Consider the following 15,781-nt stretch of genomic DNA (forward strand, 5'->3'; position numbering starts at 1 on the left):
TCAGCATCAGTCCTTCCAGTGAATATTCGGGGTTGATTTCCAGGTTTGATCTCTCTCTGTCCAGAGGACTCTCAAGAATCTTCTCTAGCACCATAGTTTGAAAGCATCAGTTCTTTGCTGCTCAGAATTCTTTATGGTCCAATCTCAAATCCGTACATGACTACTAGAAAAACCCTAGCTTTGACTATACAGACCTTTGTCATGACAAACTACTCCAGTATTCTTTCCGTGAGAACCCTGATGGGTTGACATTTCTGGACATTTCTAGTGCATTGATCTATATATCTGTCCTTAGCTGTATGTCCATGTCACACTGTCTTGATTGCTGTAATTTGTAGTAAGTTATAAAACCTAGAAGTGTGAGCCCTCCAATTTTGTTTTTTTTATTTGAAAGATTGTTTTGACTATTCTTTTGTTGTTGTTGTTTGTTTTGTTTTAATTTAAAAAAGAAGCCCCAGTTTTTCCTTAAACCCCATTCGTAGTTTTTCAGGGACAGAAACTCAACATCATCTGGTGACTTCTGACTTTGCACTAGGACATTTCCTAGGAGTTGTCCTGCCAGTCAGGAAGGACCAGACTGTCCACATGTGGTCCAGCTCAAAGGCGTCTGGGCCCACCCTGGCAAAGGGGCTTGTGTGATACAGCATGAAACATTGGATAGATAGCCTAGGACTTCTAGGCCTTGCAAAGTTTAATTGGTACCCACCAAGCCTGGGCCATTTCAGGGACCCTAACGAAGCAAACATTCATCTTCCCTGATGTTCTCTGCTATCCACTAGCCTGTCCACACTGCTTTTAGCTTCTACTTCCATGAATCCATAAACATCAGAAGGCACAATGGCCTGGGCTAAAGCGTAACTTGTGGTTGGGCAGCCTTTGAAAGCTCACCTTTAATCAATATTGACAAAAGAGAAACAGGGGCTAGGGGCGTGGGGATCCCCAGAGACAATGAGATGACACCCCCCTTCCCCCCCGCCCCAGTCCAACTCCTAGTATCTGTCTCAGTCGGGGTCCTCATGTGAGAGGACGCTAAGGAAGCTGAAAGTTTAAAATTGCCATCTACCCAGCCCCTTTCTGGCATGTGAGAAAAGCTTCCTAGAACTTTACACAACACTAATGTCTTGACTGTTCTTAATTCCTTGTAGTTCTATATGAATTGTAAAATTAGTTTATCAAATTCTGCAAAAAAACAGCAGTGAGGATTTGATATGGGATTGTATTGAATCCCATATCAAATATTCCCCAATCCCATACTCTCCAAGTTGGGGAGTATTGCCATCTTAAAGATACTAAGTTTTCTGTTCTGTGTACATGGGTCCTTCTTTTGATTCAGGCCTTTAATTTTTTAAAACCATGTTTTATGTACATGTACAAATTTTACACTTCTTTTGTTAAATTTATTCCTAAGTATTTTATTCTTTTTGATGTGATTGTAAGTTGAATTGTGTTCTTACTTTCACTTTCAGATTTTTCATTGCTGATGTACTGAAATACAGTTGGTTTTTGCATATTGAGCTTATATCCTACAACCCCATTGAACTTTTTTATTAGTTCTAATAGTTTTTTAATGGAGATTTTAGGATTTTTTTTGTATACAAGTTCATGTCATCTTCCAAAAGAGGTAATTTTACTTCTTCCTTTCTAATCTGGATGCTTTTTGTTTCTTTTTCTTGCCTAATTATTCTGTCCAGAATATACACTATAATTTTAAATACAAGTGGTGAGACAAGCATTGCAGTGTTGTTCCTGATGCTAGGGGAAAGGGTCTTTCACCATTAATTATGATGTTAGCTCTGGACTTACTTTTATAGATGCCCTTTATCATGTTAAGGATAGTCCCTTCTATATCTAGTTTGTTGAGTGTTTTTCTTATGAAAGCGTATTGAATTTTGTCAAATACTTTTTCTTGGTCTATTAATATGATCTTTTTTTTTTTTTGGTTTTGGTTTTGTTCTGTATTAACATGGTGTATTACAGTGAGTTTAAGTTATTAAACCAAACTTGTTTTCCTGGAATCCCTCTTGTTCATGGTATATAATGCTTTCCTATTTTGCTGCATTTAGTTCCTTGAGGATTTTGGTGTCGCTATTCATGAGTATATTGATCTGTAGTTTTTGTTCCTTGTCTTTGTCTTGTTTTGGAGTCCGTGTTGTACTGATATCATACAATGAGTTGGGAAGTGTTCTTTACCTTCCTAGTGTTTAGAAGAGTTTTTTAAGCATTGGCAATTTTTCTTTAAGACTAATGGTAAATTAAAAAAAAAGACTAATGGTATTTTAATTTTTGTTTTTATCTTTTAGGATTCTCCTTTTACAAATGCAGGAATGGGGTCCAATCTAAATCTCTTGGGTGAAATTGAATGTGACGCCAGTATAATGGATGGAAAATCCTTGAATTTTGGAGCTGTTGGGGCACTGAGTGGTATGTAAACATTAAAGCACATTATCTCTACTCTTAAAAAAAAACTGAATATTACCATTTCATTCCTCCTAAAGAATGGTTGTTTTCATCATTCTTGCTTGTATTAATGTTGAAAACAAACATTTTTTTCTTTTATTGAATTTAAAACATAATATCTTACCTATAGATAGTTTTAAAGAAAACAGTGAAACAGCATATGTCCAAGTCTTTGCTTAGAGTGTGATCGTTCTCCTTCATCCCCGCAAGAGATTACAGACATTTAAAATTGGAATTGGCATATTCCATTAATTTTGCAATTATTTGAATATACTAATAATATATTTTTATTGTTAAAAAATTCAAATGATATAAATAAAATTTACCTTTGATCTTCCAAATCTTGCCTTCCAAAACTCTCCCTGGAGGGTTTAACCAGTAAAATAAAATTCATTTATCTGTATTTATATGTAATAGAAATATAGTTTTGCACATATTTTAAAAAAATAAATGTATTTTGAAACTTTAATGGTAAATTAAAAATAATGATATCAGTTATTATGAAACTTTCTTGTTTTCTTTAAATAGGATGTCTTAGAGATTTTTTAAACATCACTACATATAAAATGTATATAATGTATGGTAGTTCACTTATTGAAGTGAAATATACATGAAGGGCACAGATTTTAAATATAAAGCTTCATGAATTCCTACATGTATATAGCCTTGTAAACCAACACCCAAAATCAAGATGTAAAAGATTTCCATGTCAAAATAGAAAACCTTTCCAAACTCCCAGACAGGTTCTTTATACCTCTCCTTAGTTTATATCACTGGTATTCCTCCTCCCCAGATTCTGACTTTACGCACTATAGATTAATTTGCCCTTGGCTCAAATTCATATGAATGTCTGTGTCTGGTTTCTTTTGCTTACTCTTATGCCTGTGAGATTGATGTATGATTTGTATCACAATAGTTTTTTAAATTTTGTGGTAGCAGCATTTTGTTGCATGAGTATATAATAACTTATTTGCTCTCCTCAGTGGATATTTGAATAATTTCTAGTTTTTGACTCTTATGAATAATAATAATAAAAAAACTCCAGTGCATATTTTTGTACAAGTTTTTTGGTAGACATATGCACTTACTTCCTTTGAGTATAAACCTAGGATTTAGAATGGTAAGTTTAGATACATATGTGTTTGGCTGCAGTTGAAACTGCCCAGTTTTCGAAAGTAGTTGTTACTTTTATACTCCCACGATTTATGAGCATTTCAGTTACTTGACATCTTTGGCAATGTTTGGTATTGTTACTGTTTTTAAAATTTAGCCATTTGATATGTGTATAGTGGTATTACTGTTTTAATATGAGTTTCCCTGGTGACTAATGAGATTGAGAACATTTTCATATGTCATGGCCATCGAGATATCCTTGTGTACTGTGTTTTTGTTTTTTGTGTACTTTTTATTGGATTTTTAAAATTGATTTGTTGGAGTAGTTTTTATATATTTGATATAAATCCTTTGTCAGATACATGTATTGCGAATATCTACTCCCAGTCTGGTTCACCTTTTCAGTCTTCTAATGAGGTTTAAGTTATCAAGTGTTTATGTTATGGCTAATTTTTTTTTTTTTTTTTTTTTGGTATTTTAAGAAATCTTTGCCTACCCAAAATTTTGAGGATAGCTTCCTCTTGAAGATAGCAGTTCTATTGTTTTTAACCCTTCATAGTTATGGCACCCCACTCCAGTACTCTTGCCTGGAAAATCCCATGGATGGAGGGGCCTGGTAGGCTGCAGTCCATGGGGTTGCCAAGAGTCGGACACAACTGAGCGACTTCAATTTCACTTTTCACTTTCATGCTTTGGAGAAGGAAATGGCAACCCACTCCAGTGTTCTTGCCTGGACAATCCCAGGGATGGGGGAGCCTGGTGGGCTGCCGTCTATGGGGTCACACAGAGTCGGACACGACTGAAGTGACTTAGCAGCAGCAGCAGCAGTTAGCTTTCTTATGAAGTTCGGATTTATTTTAGAGTAGGTGAAGTCGGAACCAACATTAATTTTTTTCCCTCTTATGGATATCCAGATGGCTTATTGCCATTGTCAATAGAAAGGATAATCCTTTCCTCCGAAGAGTGTTGGCAGATCAGATAACTATATGTGTAGCAGTTTGTTTCTACCCCTTCTATTCCATTGTTCTGTCTATTGTGCTGTTGCCAGTGCCATACCGTCTTGATTACTATCGCTTGACATTGTGTCTTGATAGTCTGGTTTTATAAGATTTCCAGCTTCCTTTTTTCCCCTTTATAGTTGTATTGGCTATTTTTCAATTTACAGCATTTTCATAAAATTGTTAGGATCAACTTGTCAGTGTTCATAATAAAACCCTGCTGAGATTGTGATTGGTATTGCATTGAATATATATATAGAACCATATGTGGACAACTGACATCTTAATAATATTGCATCTTTCTGTTGTGAACATAGAATGTGTACATCTATATAAGTAATGTTTACTTTTCTCAGCAATATCTTATGGTTTTTAATATAGGTATCTTATACATCTGCTATTAGATTTATTCCAGATATTTTTTATGGCTATTATAAGTATATATTTTAAAATATTAGTATCCAATTATTTTTGTATTTAGAAATACAGTTGAGATTTGTGTATTGGACTTGTATTCAGTGGTCTTGATAACTTTGTTAATTTCAGGCAGTTAGAAAAATAAATTTCTTTTATAATTTCTATATACACAGTCACACCATCTGTGAATCATGACAGTTTTGCTTTTTCCATTCCAGTATTTAACGTTTTTGTTTTTACCTTGCATTATTGCTCTGGCTCTGGCGCAGTGCAGTATTGAATACAAGTGATGATAGCGTACATCCTGGTTTTGTTCCTGGCCTCAGAGGGGAACTCTGAGCTATTTCACCATACTGTGTGCTGCCAGCTATACGATTTCCATAAATGCTCTTTATCAGATTGAGGACGTTTCTTTCTAGTCTTAGTTTACTGATAGTTCTTATTTTAAATGGGTATTGAATATTAAGTGTTTTTCTGCATCTTTGACTCTTATTCTTTATTTTGTAGATATAAAATTTATGATTTTTTTTTGAATGCTAAACCAACTTTTCATTCCTGGCATAAAGTCTTCTTGATTGAATTTTTTATCTTGTTTTTTTACATCCACTGGATTTGATTTCCTGATGTTTAAGATTTTGACATCTATGTTCATGCAATGATCAGGTTTAATTTTACTTAACTTAAAATACTCTCTTTAGATTTTGGAATCATGTTTGGCTGGCTCTATAAAATGAGTTGGGTTTTTTTTTTCTCCTCTATTCTTTGAAAGGGTATGCATACAATTGGAATGATTTCTAAAAATTATTTGGAAGCATTCATTGGTTATTTTGAGTTACTGGAATTTTCTTTGCGGAAAGTTTTAAATACATGGGTTTCAATTTTCTTACCAGTTATGTGACTATCTATATTTTTCTTATGTGTATTTTCCAAGGAATTTGTCTTTTTAAATGAGTTGTCAGATTTATTTGCCTAAACATTTTATTGACTTCCAGTTTAATGTCACAGTCATCAGAGAACATGGTCTGAAAGATTCCAACCTCTTGAACTTCTTGAGACTTACTTGTGGCTCTGCCTATGGTGTGTTTTAATGAATGCTCCATGTGAACTTCCAAACAGTGTTATGTAGTTGTTGGGTGTGTTTTCTATGTATGTCAATTAGGTCACTTTACTTACACATCTGTTGTAATCTTCTGTATCTTTTCGGATTTTTGTGATAGGTATGAAGAGCATTTCAATTAGTTTTAATTTCTTTTATTATGAGATATTATTTTGAAAAATATGAATGTCATTTAATGACATTCATATTTTTCAAAGCCATTAGCATTTCTCTGTTTACACTTCTTGTGTGGCTAGCCACTTAACCCTGTTTATAATGTGCTTCATCATATTGGAACTTAAATTTTTATTTGTCAGACTTATTATTCTCCTTTTTATGGCTTTTGCATTTCTTTTTTTGTTTGTTTGTTTGTTTTTCTTTTTTTTTTTGGCTTTTGCATTTCTTAAGGTTTTCAGTTCAGTTCAGTTCAGTCCCTCAGTCGTGTTCGACTCTTTGCGACCCCATGGACTGCAGCACACCAGGCCTCCCTGTCCATCACCAACTCCCAGAGTTTACTCAGACTCATGTCCATTGAGTCGGTGATGCCATCCAACCATCTCGTCCTCTGTCATCCCCTTCTCCTCCCGCCTTCTATCTTTCCCAGCATCAGGGTCTTTTCAAAAGAGTCAGTTCTTCACATCAGGCGGCCAAAGTATTGGAGTTTCAGCTTTAGCATCAGTCCTTCCAATGAATATTCAGGGCTGATTTCCTTTAGGATGGACTGGTTGGATCTCCTTGCAGTCCAAAGGACTCTCAAGAGTCTTCTCCAACACCACAGTTCAAAAGCATCAATTCTTCGGTGCTCAGCTTTCTTTGTACTCCAACTCTCACTTCCGTACGTGACTACTGGAAAAACCATAGCTTTGACTAGACAGACCTTTGTTGGCACAGTAATGTCTCTGCTTTTTAATATTATGTCTAGGTTGGTCATAACTTTTCTTCCAAGGAGCAAGTGTCTTTTAATTTCATGGCTGCGGTCACCATCTACAGTGATTTTGGAGCTCAAAAAATTAAAGTCTGACACTGTTTCCCCATCTATTTGCCATGAAGTGATGGGACTGGATGCCATGATCTTAGTTTTCTGAATGTTGAGCTTTAAGTCAACTTTTTCACTCTCCTCTTTCACTTTCATCAAGAGGCTCTTTAGTTCTTCTTCACTTCCTGCCATAAGTGTGGTATCATCTCCATACCTGACGTTATTGTTATTTCTCCTGGCAATCTTGATTCCAGCTTGTGCTTCATCCAGCCCAGCATTTCTCTTGATGTACTCTGCATGTAAGTTAAATAAGCAGGGTGACAATTTACAGCCTTGACGTACTTCTTTTCCTATTTGGAACCAGTCTGTTGTTCCATGTCCAGTTCTAATTGTTGCTTCCTGACCTGCACACAGGCTTCTCTAGAGGCAGGTCAGGTGGTCTGGTATTCCCATCTGTTTCAGAATTTTCCACAGTTTATTGTGATCCACACAGTCAAAGGCTTTGGCATAGTCAATAAAGAAGAAATAGATGATTTTCTGGAACTCTCCTGCTTTTTCAGTGATCCAACAGATGTTGGCAGTTTGATCTCTGGTTCCTCTGCCTTTTCTAAATCCAGCTTGAACATCTGGAAGTTCATGGTTCAAGTACTGTTGAAGCCTGACTTAGAGAATTTTGATCATTACTTTGCTAGTGTGTGAAATAAATACAATTGTGTGGTAGTTTGAGCATTCTTTGGCATTGCCTTTCTTTGGGATTGGAATGAAAACTGACCTTTTCCAGTCCTGTGGCCACTGCTGAGTTTTCCAAATTTGTTGGCATATTGAGTGCAGCACTTTCACAGCATCATCTTTAGGATTTGAAATAGCTCAACTGCAATTCCATCACCTCCACGAGCTTTGTTCGTAGTGATGCTTCCGAAGGCCCAACTTGACTTTGCATTCCTTGATGCCTGGCTCTAGGTGAGTGATCACACCATCGTGGTTATCTGGGTTGTGAAGATCTTTTTTGTATAGTTCTTCTGTGCATTCTTGCCACCTCTTCTAAATATCTTCTGCTTCTGTTAGGTCCATACTGTGTCTGTCCTTTGTTGTGACCATTTTTGCATGAAATGTTCTCTTGATGACTCTAATTTTCTTGACGAGATCTCTAGTCTTTCCCATTCTATTGTTTTCCTCTATTTCTTTGCACTGATCACTGAGGAAGGCATTTTTGTCTGTCCTTGCTACTGTGAAGAAGGCTGAGCGCCGAAGAATTGATGCTTTTGAACTGTGGTGTTGGAGAAGACTCTTGAGAGTCCCTTGGACTGCAAGGAGATCCAACCAGTCCATTCTGAAGGAGATCAGCCCTGGGATTTCTTTGGAAGGAATGATACTAAAGCTGAAACTCCAGTACTTTGGCCACCTCATGCGAAGAGTTGACTCATTGGAAAAGACCCTGATGCTGGGAGGGATTGGGGGCAGGAGGAGACGGGAACGACAGAGGATGAGATGGCTGGATGGCATCACTGACTCTATGAACGTGAGTCTCAGTGAATTCCGGGAGTTGGTGATGGTCAGGGAGGCCTGGCGTGCTGTGATTCATGGGGTCGCAAAGAGTTGGACACAACTGAGCGACTGATCTGATCTGATGCATTCAAATGGGTACATCTTTCCTTTTTTCCTTTGCCTTTTGCTTCTCTTCTTTTCATAGCTATCTGTAAGGCCTCCTCAGACAACCATTTTGCCTTTTTGCCTTTATTTTTCTTGGGGATGGTCTTGATCACTGTATCCTGTACAATGTCACAAACCTCCGTCCATAGTTCTTCAGGCACACTGTCTATCAGATCTAATCCCTAGAATCTATTTGTCACTTCTACTGTATAATCGTAAGGATTTGATTTAGGTCATACCTGAATGGTCGCTTGGTTTTCCCTACTTTCTTCAATTTAAGTCTGAATTTGGCAGGAAGGAGTTCATGATCTGAGCCACAGTCAGCTCCCAGTCATAACTGTAAGTGCTGCTGCTGCTAAGTCGCTTCAGTCGTGTCCGACTCTGTGCGACCCCATAGACGGCAGCCCACCAGGCTCCCCCATCCCTGGGATTCTCCAGGCAAGAACATGGAGTGGGTTGCCATTTCCTTCTCCAATGCATGAAAGTGAAAAGTGAAAAGTGAAAGTGAAGTCGCTCAGTCGTGTCCGACCCTCAGCGACCCCATGGACGGCAGCCTTCGAGGCTCCCCCGTCCCTGGGATTCTCCAGGGAAGAGCACTGGAGTGGGTGCCGTCGCCTCCTCCAAACTGTGAGTGCAGTCACTTACATATTCTTCAAATATATGTGTGATTTATTTTTCGTTGGCTTCTTGAATGCATTGTTTGTTGATCAGTTTCTGAAATGATCAACAAATTGTCCCTGTATAGTTTATTGAGTAATAATAGTAAGGATAATAACAACAACCATTTATTGGGTGACTATTACCATGGATTGTTCTCCAGTAGTTCATGTGTGTTAAATCATTTAGTGCTCAGGAAAACTTTCTGAGATCAATACTTTTATCCCCATTTTATAATTGAGGAATCTGAGACACAGGAGAGATTTAGTAATTTGTCCCAAGTTTATTGTATCAGACTGAGTCCAGCTAGGAGACAGATACTACACAGCAGTTTAACCTGGAGAAGCTTAATGTAAAGAGCAAAGGGGAAATACACATGTAAGGGAAATGTGGAAGGAAGTTCAAACCTCACTGGACAAGGTGTGGCTGCAGCCTGCTCTCTGGCAGAGAGGTTGTTGGGTTACCCAGGCTGTATTCCTGTGGGAGCAGAAACCGTCCTGTGGGGCTCAGACTGGCAGGTGGGCACACACAGCTCAGGAAGCTCTGGGAGGTAAACCTCTGTTCCTGGGATAAGGACTAGGGTTTTGGCTTTCTAGACAGCCAGCCCCACAGGATCCTTTGCTATGTGTGGGACTGAGGAGAAGGTGTGGGATCCGTGACTATGGTCCTTTTCTTTCTGGGGCTGTCCGCTGTGCTGCTGTGGCCTGAGTCAGGAGTTGGGGAAAACATGTGGTGGGCAAATGCTGGAGGAAGCTGCACCCCGCAGCACTTGGCGCTGGAGAGAGCCATGTGGGTCACATAGTGTGAATGCCTGTGAGCTCCAGGAGCCTGGCCGTTGCGTTGTATCTCCAGTGCCCTCTCCTGACAAAGCTGAGCCGTGTGCCAGCTGGCCACAGCTGCATGGTTAGATGGCCCATGCCCACTTTTACCCATCAGGCAACCAAGGGTGCATTTATAGCTGCAAAGCAACCCGTTGATAGCTGGTACTGTTATAAAGCAGTCTGACCCCCATCGCTCTGTGTTCTGTCCGCCTCTCACAGACAGTCCATCCTTTCCTACATTTGAAGTACTGTCTGTATTATGTATTAAATATCCTCATTCACACATGTCTGTATCTCAACTTTAGCTTTATTCTGTTCCATTGATATATTTGTGTATTTTGTACACAAACCACACTCAATTACAGTAGCTTTGAATAAGAAATGGTATTTTGTAAGATGAGTGCCTCTTAAATTTTTTTTTTTTTACAAAGTTTACCTGGTGAATTTAAGAGTCAGTTTTTCATATATCATAGATATCCTTTTGCGGAGAAGGCAATGGCACCCCACTCCAGTACTTTTGCCTAGAAAATCCCATGGACGGAGGAGCCTGGTAGGCTGCAGTCTATGGGGTCACTAGAGTCGGACACGACTGAGCGACTTCCCTTTCACTTTTCACTTCCATGCATTGGAGAAGGAAATGGCAACCCACTCCAGTGTTCTTGCCTGGAGAATCCCAGGGATGGGGAAGCCTGGTGGGCTGCTGTGTATGGGGTCGCACAGAGTCGGATATGACTGAAGCGACTTAGCAGCAGCAGCAGCAGCAGATGTCCTTGTGAAGCTTTGATGGTGAATTTATAGCTTTGAATTTATGTTAATTTATCAGTTAATTGATGTCTTTATGCCACTGAATCATCATACACAGAAATAAATTTATTTTAAGAGCTTCGTACAGAGATCTGAGTTTTTCTTCTTTTGATAGTTTATCCTTTTTTAGTGGGGGACAGTAGTTTTTGGTGTTTAGCTAAATATCTAGTTTTAAGTCAATCTGTTGTTTAATCTGAGGTTTTTCAGTCTCTTTATATCCTGCTGGGTTTTTTTTTTTTTTTTTTTTGTATTAATAGTGTCCTGAGACTATAAGTTAGCGGTCAAGGGTGTGGTCATTAGCTGCCTCTGTTAAAATCTCAGCATGTGATCCTGGGCAGGTAACTTAACCTTTGCAAATGTTTGCTCAGTAATCATGTAGGGTTTATAACTGTACTTATGTGATGGAGGTGAAGTGTCCGTTACATAGTGTGATGCTGGTTACGGTTGGCACTGGGCCTGGCCCACACTGGATCCTAAGCTACTGCCGCCGGCTTCTGTCGCATCATTGTCATACTTGTCACTGTTGTCACCCTGGCAGTTCTTTTTCACGCTCATACCTCCTGTCCTATTTTCCTCTGGAGAAGCACCCTTTTCTCCCTCTCCATTTTGTTTTCCCTCCTGGAAGCAATCCTAGCCATATCAATCTCAGTCTTGTACACCTTTGGCCTCTTCTCCCCACTCTCTCCCCATTTGTAGGACTTTATTCTTTCTTGCAGGTGAGATTTAACATTTTTGTCCATTAATTTTTCTCCCTAAAGAGAAATTTGAAGCTGTTTGTACTCAGGTGCATTCCTTAGAGGAAATTCATGGTTTTGATAATAGATGGTAAATTTCCAGTTAAATTTTTAATTCTATCCTGAAATCTATTAAAAAGGAACCTAATTTAAATTTGTGTTATTTCAAATTCAGTCTTTGCTGCTATAGCACATGATAAAATGAGAATGTATGTTTTTATATTTGTTCTGTTCTTATACCTATAGGTATTCATATATTTGATTTGCTCCTTATTGTTCATGATAAATAACAGTTTTCATTAGTATATTTATAGACAGTTTCCAAGATATTGATACTTAAAAGTTGTCTTATTGAAACAGCCACAAAATTGAGTGGGAAACTTGAAGATTTTCTGATTTCATTTTCTGCTGATTTTATTTTATAGGAATCAAGAATCCAGTCTCAGTTGCAAACAGACTCTTGTGTGAAGGGCAGAAGGGCAAACTCTCAGCCGGCCGAATTCCTCCCTGGTAACTGCTTTGCTCTTCTTCATCTTTCCCCAGGACTTTGGTCTTTGGTGCATGCAGTGTTTGAAGGCTATTTTTATCCACAGAAGGCTGATGCTGTTGGTTACACATCAGCAGTAGCTTGCCTTTGAGAGGACAACACTCTTTGTTCTGTGATCTCAAAACATTTTGTTTCGAGAGAGAGCTCCGGATGGAAGAGAATATTATGGATTAATGTGCAAAAAAGTTCAGAGTTAATTTAGGTTTTGTAGTTGATTGTAGAGATGCTTTTGCTGTTAATAAGTGCTTAACTGGGGTCTTTTTATTTTAGGACTTTAAAAATATCTTACATGTTTGAGTCCAGAGTCTAAACTCATTTTATTGAGAAGTTCTCAGAATAAAAGTACTTAATTTTGCTCTTCTGGAGAAACACATGGTGACACTAACATTAGTAAGATTGCATCTTTTCTGCAGCGTTAAAATATAATTTTCCTTAAAAAAACTTTGAACTTGAATGTTGTAAAGGGCCAGCACAAACCTATCATCTAGCTCCAGTAATTAATATTTTTGCCCTTCATCTGTCTCATGTACCTATCTCTTTCCTGTAGTATTTTAAAGCAAATCCTCATCATTGTATTTTACCCTTATATCGTTCTGTAAATTTCTCCGTTTGCAAAATGTAATCACATCCTGTTAACATGCCTAATGATATATTTAATCCACTTTTTAAATTTTTTTATTTTGAACTTTTAATTTTGTATCAGAGTATAACCAGTTAACAACATTGTGGTAGTTTCTGGTGAACAGCCAAGGGACTCAGCCTTACATACACATGTATTACTTCTTCCCCAGGGTCCCCTCCCATCCAAGCTGCCTGATAAAATTGATCCGAGTTCCATGTACTGTGCAGCAGGTCCTTGTTGGTTATCCATTTTAAATATTGCAGTGTGCCCCTGACCATCCCAAACTCCCTAACTATTCCTTCCCCCTGGCAACCATAAGTTCAGTTTCTAAGTCTGTGAGTCTCTTTTTGCTTTGTAAGTAAGTTCATTCTATCATTTCCTTTTAGATTCCACATATAAGGGATGTCATACCATAGTTCTCCTTCTCTGTCTCACTGACTTCACTCAGAATGACACTCTCTAGGTCCATCCATGTTGCTGCAAATGACATTATGTTATTGTTTTTAATGGCTGAGTGATATTCCGTCACACACGCACCACACATCTTCTTCATCCATTCCTCTGTCAGTGGGCATTTAGGTTGCTTCCATGCCTTAGCCATTGCAAACAGAGTTATGCATATTTAAAAGAAATCAATGTACATATTATTTTGAAACTTCCTTTTTTTCTTTAAATAGGATGTCTTAGAGATTTTTTCAACATCAGTACATATAAAATTAATGTTTTATAGTTCACCTGTTGAAGTGAAATATGCATGGACACGTAGGTTGCTCCGTGTCCTGGCTGTTGTAAACAGTGCTGCAGTGGACACTGGGGTGCCTGTATCCTTAAGGCTCATCTTTTTCTCTGGATATGTGCCTAGGAGTGGGATTACCTGGTCATATGGTAGCTCTATTTTTAGTTTTTTAGGGAACCTCCATACTGTTCTTCACGATAACATGGATAATAATATTAACAGTTATGCCTCAGTACTGTCTTATACTCAACCGTCTTCAGTACCATACATGTTCAGTACGCCTGGCTGCTAAGGTTACATTAATACCCTGTATTGAAAGTTGGGACAGTGGTACTATAGGAATCACTATTATTTGACTTTTAAGTAATATAAAATGATATAGTTTTGAAAAATCTTGAAATCTTTTTACCCAAATATATTCAAGGTATCCCTATTTCCTACCAGCCAGGTTAAGAAAACAAAACATTACCAAGAGACTCGAAGCTGTGTAGATGCGATCCTTGCTGAAGGTATCCTTATCCTTCTGCTTGACCCATGCTCATACCCTGACCCCATCTCTGGCCCTGCCCTAGGTAACAGCTGTCCAGAATTGAAGCTTTTCTCATTCTCATTTATTCCTTTATGGTATTAAACACATACAACACAGGCATACCTCATTTTATTGTGCTTTACAGATACTATATATATATTTTTTTTTAACAAATTGAAGGTTTGTGGTAGTTGTGCTTTGAGCCATTTTCCCAGCTGCATTTGGTCACTTGATGTCTCTGCGTTACATTTTGGTAATTCTCACAATATTTCAAACGTTTTCATGATGATAGTTGTTATGGTACTCTGTGATCAGTGGTGTTTAGTGTTGTTTACTATGACTTGCTGAAGGCTCAGGTGATGCTTAGCATTTTTTAGCAATATCCTGTTTTTAGATTAAGGTGTGTCCAGTATTATTGTACGCATAGTGCTATCGCAGTTTTGATAGAATACAGTGTAGTGTAAACATATGAACTGGGAAATCGGAAAATTTGTGTGACTTGCTTTATTGTGACGTTCACTTAATTGTGGTGGTCTGGAACTGAACCTGCAGTATCTCCGAGGTATGCTAATACTCTGATTTTCTAAGTCTACATAGACACGTACATAGATGTGCAAAAAAGTTCTGGAAAGAAGGTCACAAGACACACCGTAATTACCTCTAGGAAGGAGGAAGGAAGGAACAAGATGAGGCATTTGTCAAAGGGGATATGTATAATATTTTTATATTTTACAAAGATGAAATATATGTGAAAAAGCAATGGTCATCTCTGTATTAAAATAATGTCAGAAGGTGATCCTATAGTTGCTTGAAAGTAGTGATCTAATTTTCTCACATTGTTCTTCAGCTTTATTTTTTGTTTTCAAAATTGCTTTGATCATTTTAGACATTTTGCACTTTCATGTGAATTTTGTAATTATCCTATCAGTTTCTTTGAATAACCTGCTAGAATTTTGATTAGGTTTTTAACTTAATTCATTTTTTAAGGTCTTCTTTAACTTCTCTGAACAGTGTTTTATAATTTTCAGTGTACAGATTTTGCACAGCTTTTAAAAAATTTATATGTAAGTGTTTCTTTTTGTTGCTGTGATAAATTGCATATTTTAAAAAAGTTAAATACCAGTGTTCCTTACCAATATAGAAATATAATTGATTTCCTTATATTGATATTCTGGCTTGGAAATTTGCTAAATTCATTTGTTCTCATTTTGTTTTTATAGATTCCATGAAGTTTTCTACATAGATAGTTCTGTCTTCTGGGAATAAAAATAGTTTTATTTCCTCCTTTTTATGTCCATTCCTTTAATTAATTTCTTTTTCCTTATTGCATTGGGTAGCACCTCCTATGCAATGTGAAATAGAAATGCGAGAGTGAACACCCTTGCTCTATTTGTAATCTTAGGGAGGGTGCATTTGTTCTTTACCCTTAGATATGACGGGCTTCCCTCATGGCTCAGATGGTAAAGCATCTGCGTGCAATATGCGAGACACGGGTTTGATCCCTGGGTCAGGAAGATCCTCTGGAGTAAGGGGCAACCAATTCCAGTATTCTTGCCTGGATAATTCCATAGACAGAGGAGCCTGGTGGGTTACAGTCCACGGGGCTGCAAAGAGTCAGACATGA

The 15,781-nt window shown here is 37.8% G+C and overlaps 1 protein-coding gene across 8 annotated transcripts in view; it reads left to right on the forward strand.

Annotated features, from left to right (window-relative positions):
- TASP1 (taspase 1) overlaps window positions 1-15,781 on the forward strand; it is a 278,804-nt gene that overhangs the window by 43,533 nt on the left and 219,490 nt on the right. For all 8 annotated transcript variants that reach the window (XM_044928288.2, XM_025264569.3, XM_044928287.2 and 5 more), the window contains 2 exons: window positions 2,301-2,421; window positions 12,149-12,233. In XM_044928288.2, coding sequence (XP_044784223.1) covers window positions 2,301-2,421; window positions 12,149-12,233 — 206 coding nt within the window. The remainder of the gene's footprint in view (window positions 1-2,300; window positions 2,422-12,148; window positions 12,234-15,781) is intronic.

The sequence above is a fragment of the Bubalus bubalis genome, chromosome 14, assembly GCF_019923935.1.
Source record: "Bubalus bubalis isolate 160015118507 breed Murrah chromosome 14, NDDB_SH_1, whole genome shotgun sequence".
NCBI classification, from domain to species: Eukaryota; Metazoa; Chordata; class Mammalia; order Artiodactyla; family Bovidae; genus Bubalus; species Bubalus bubalis.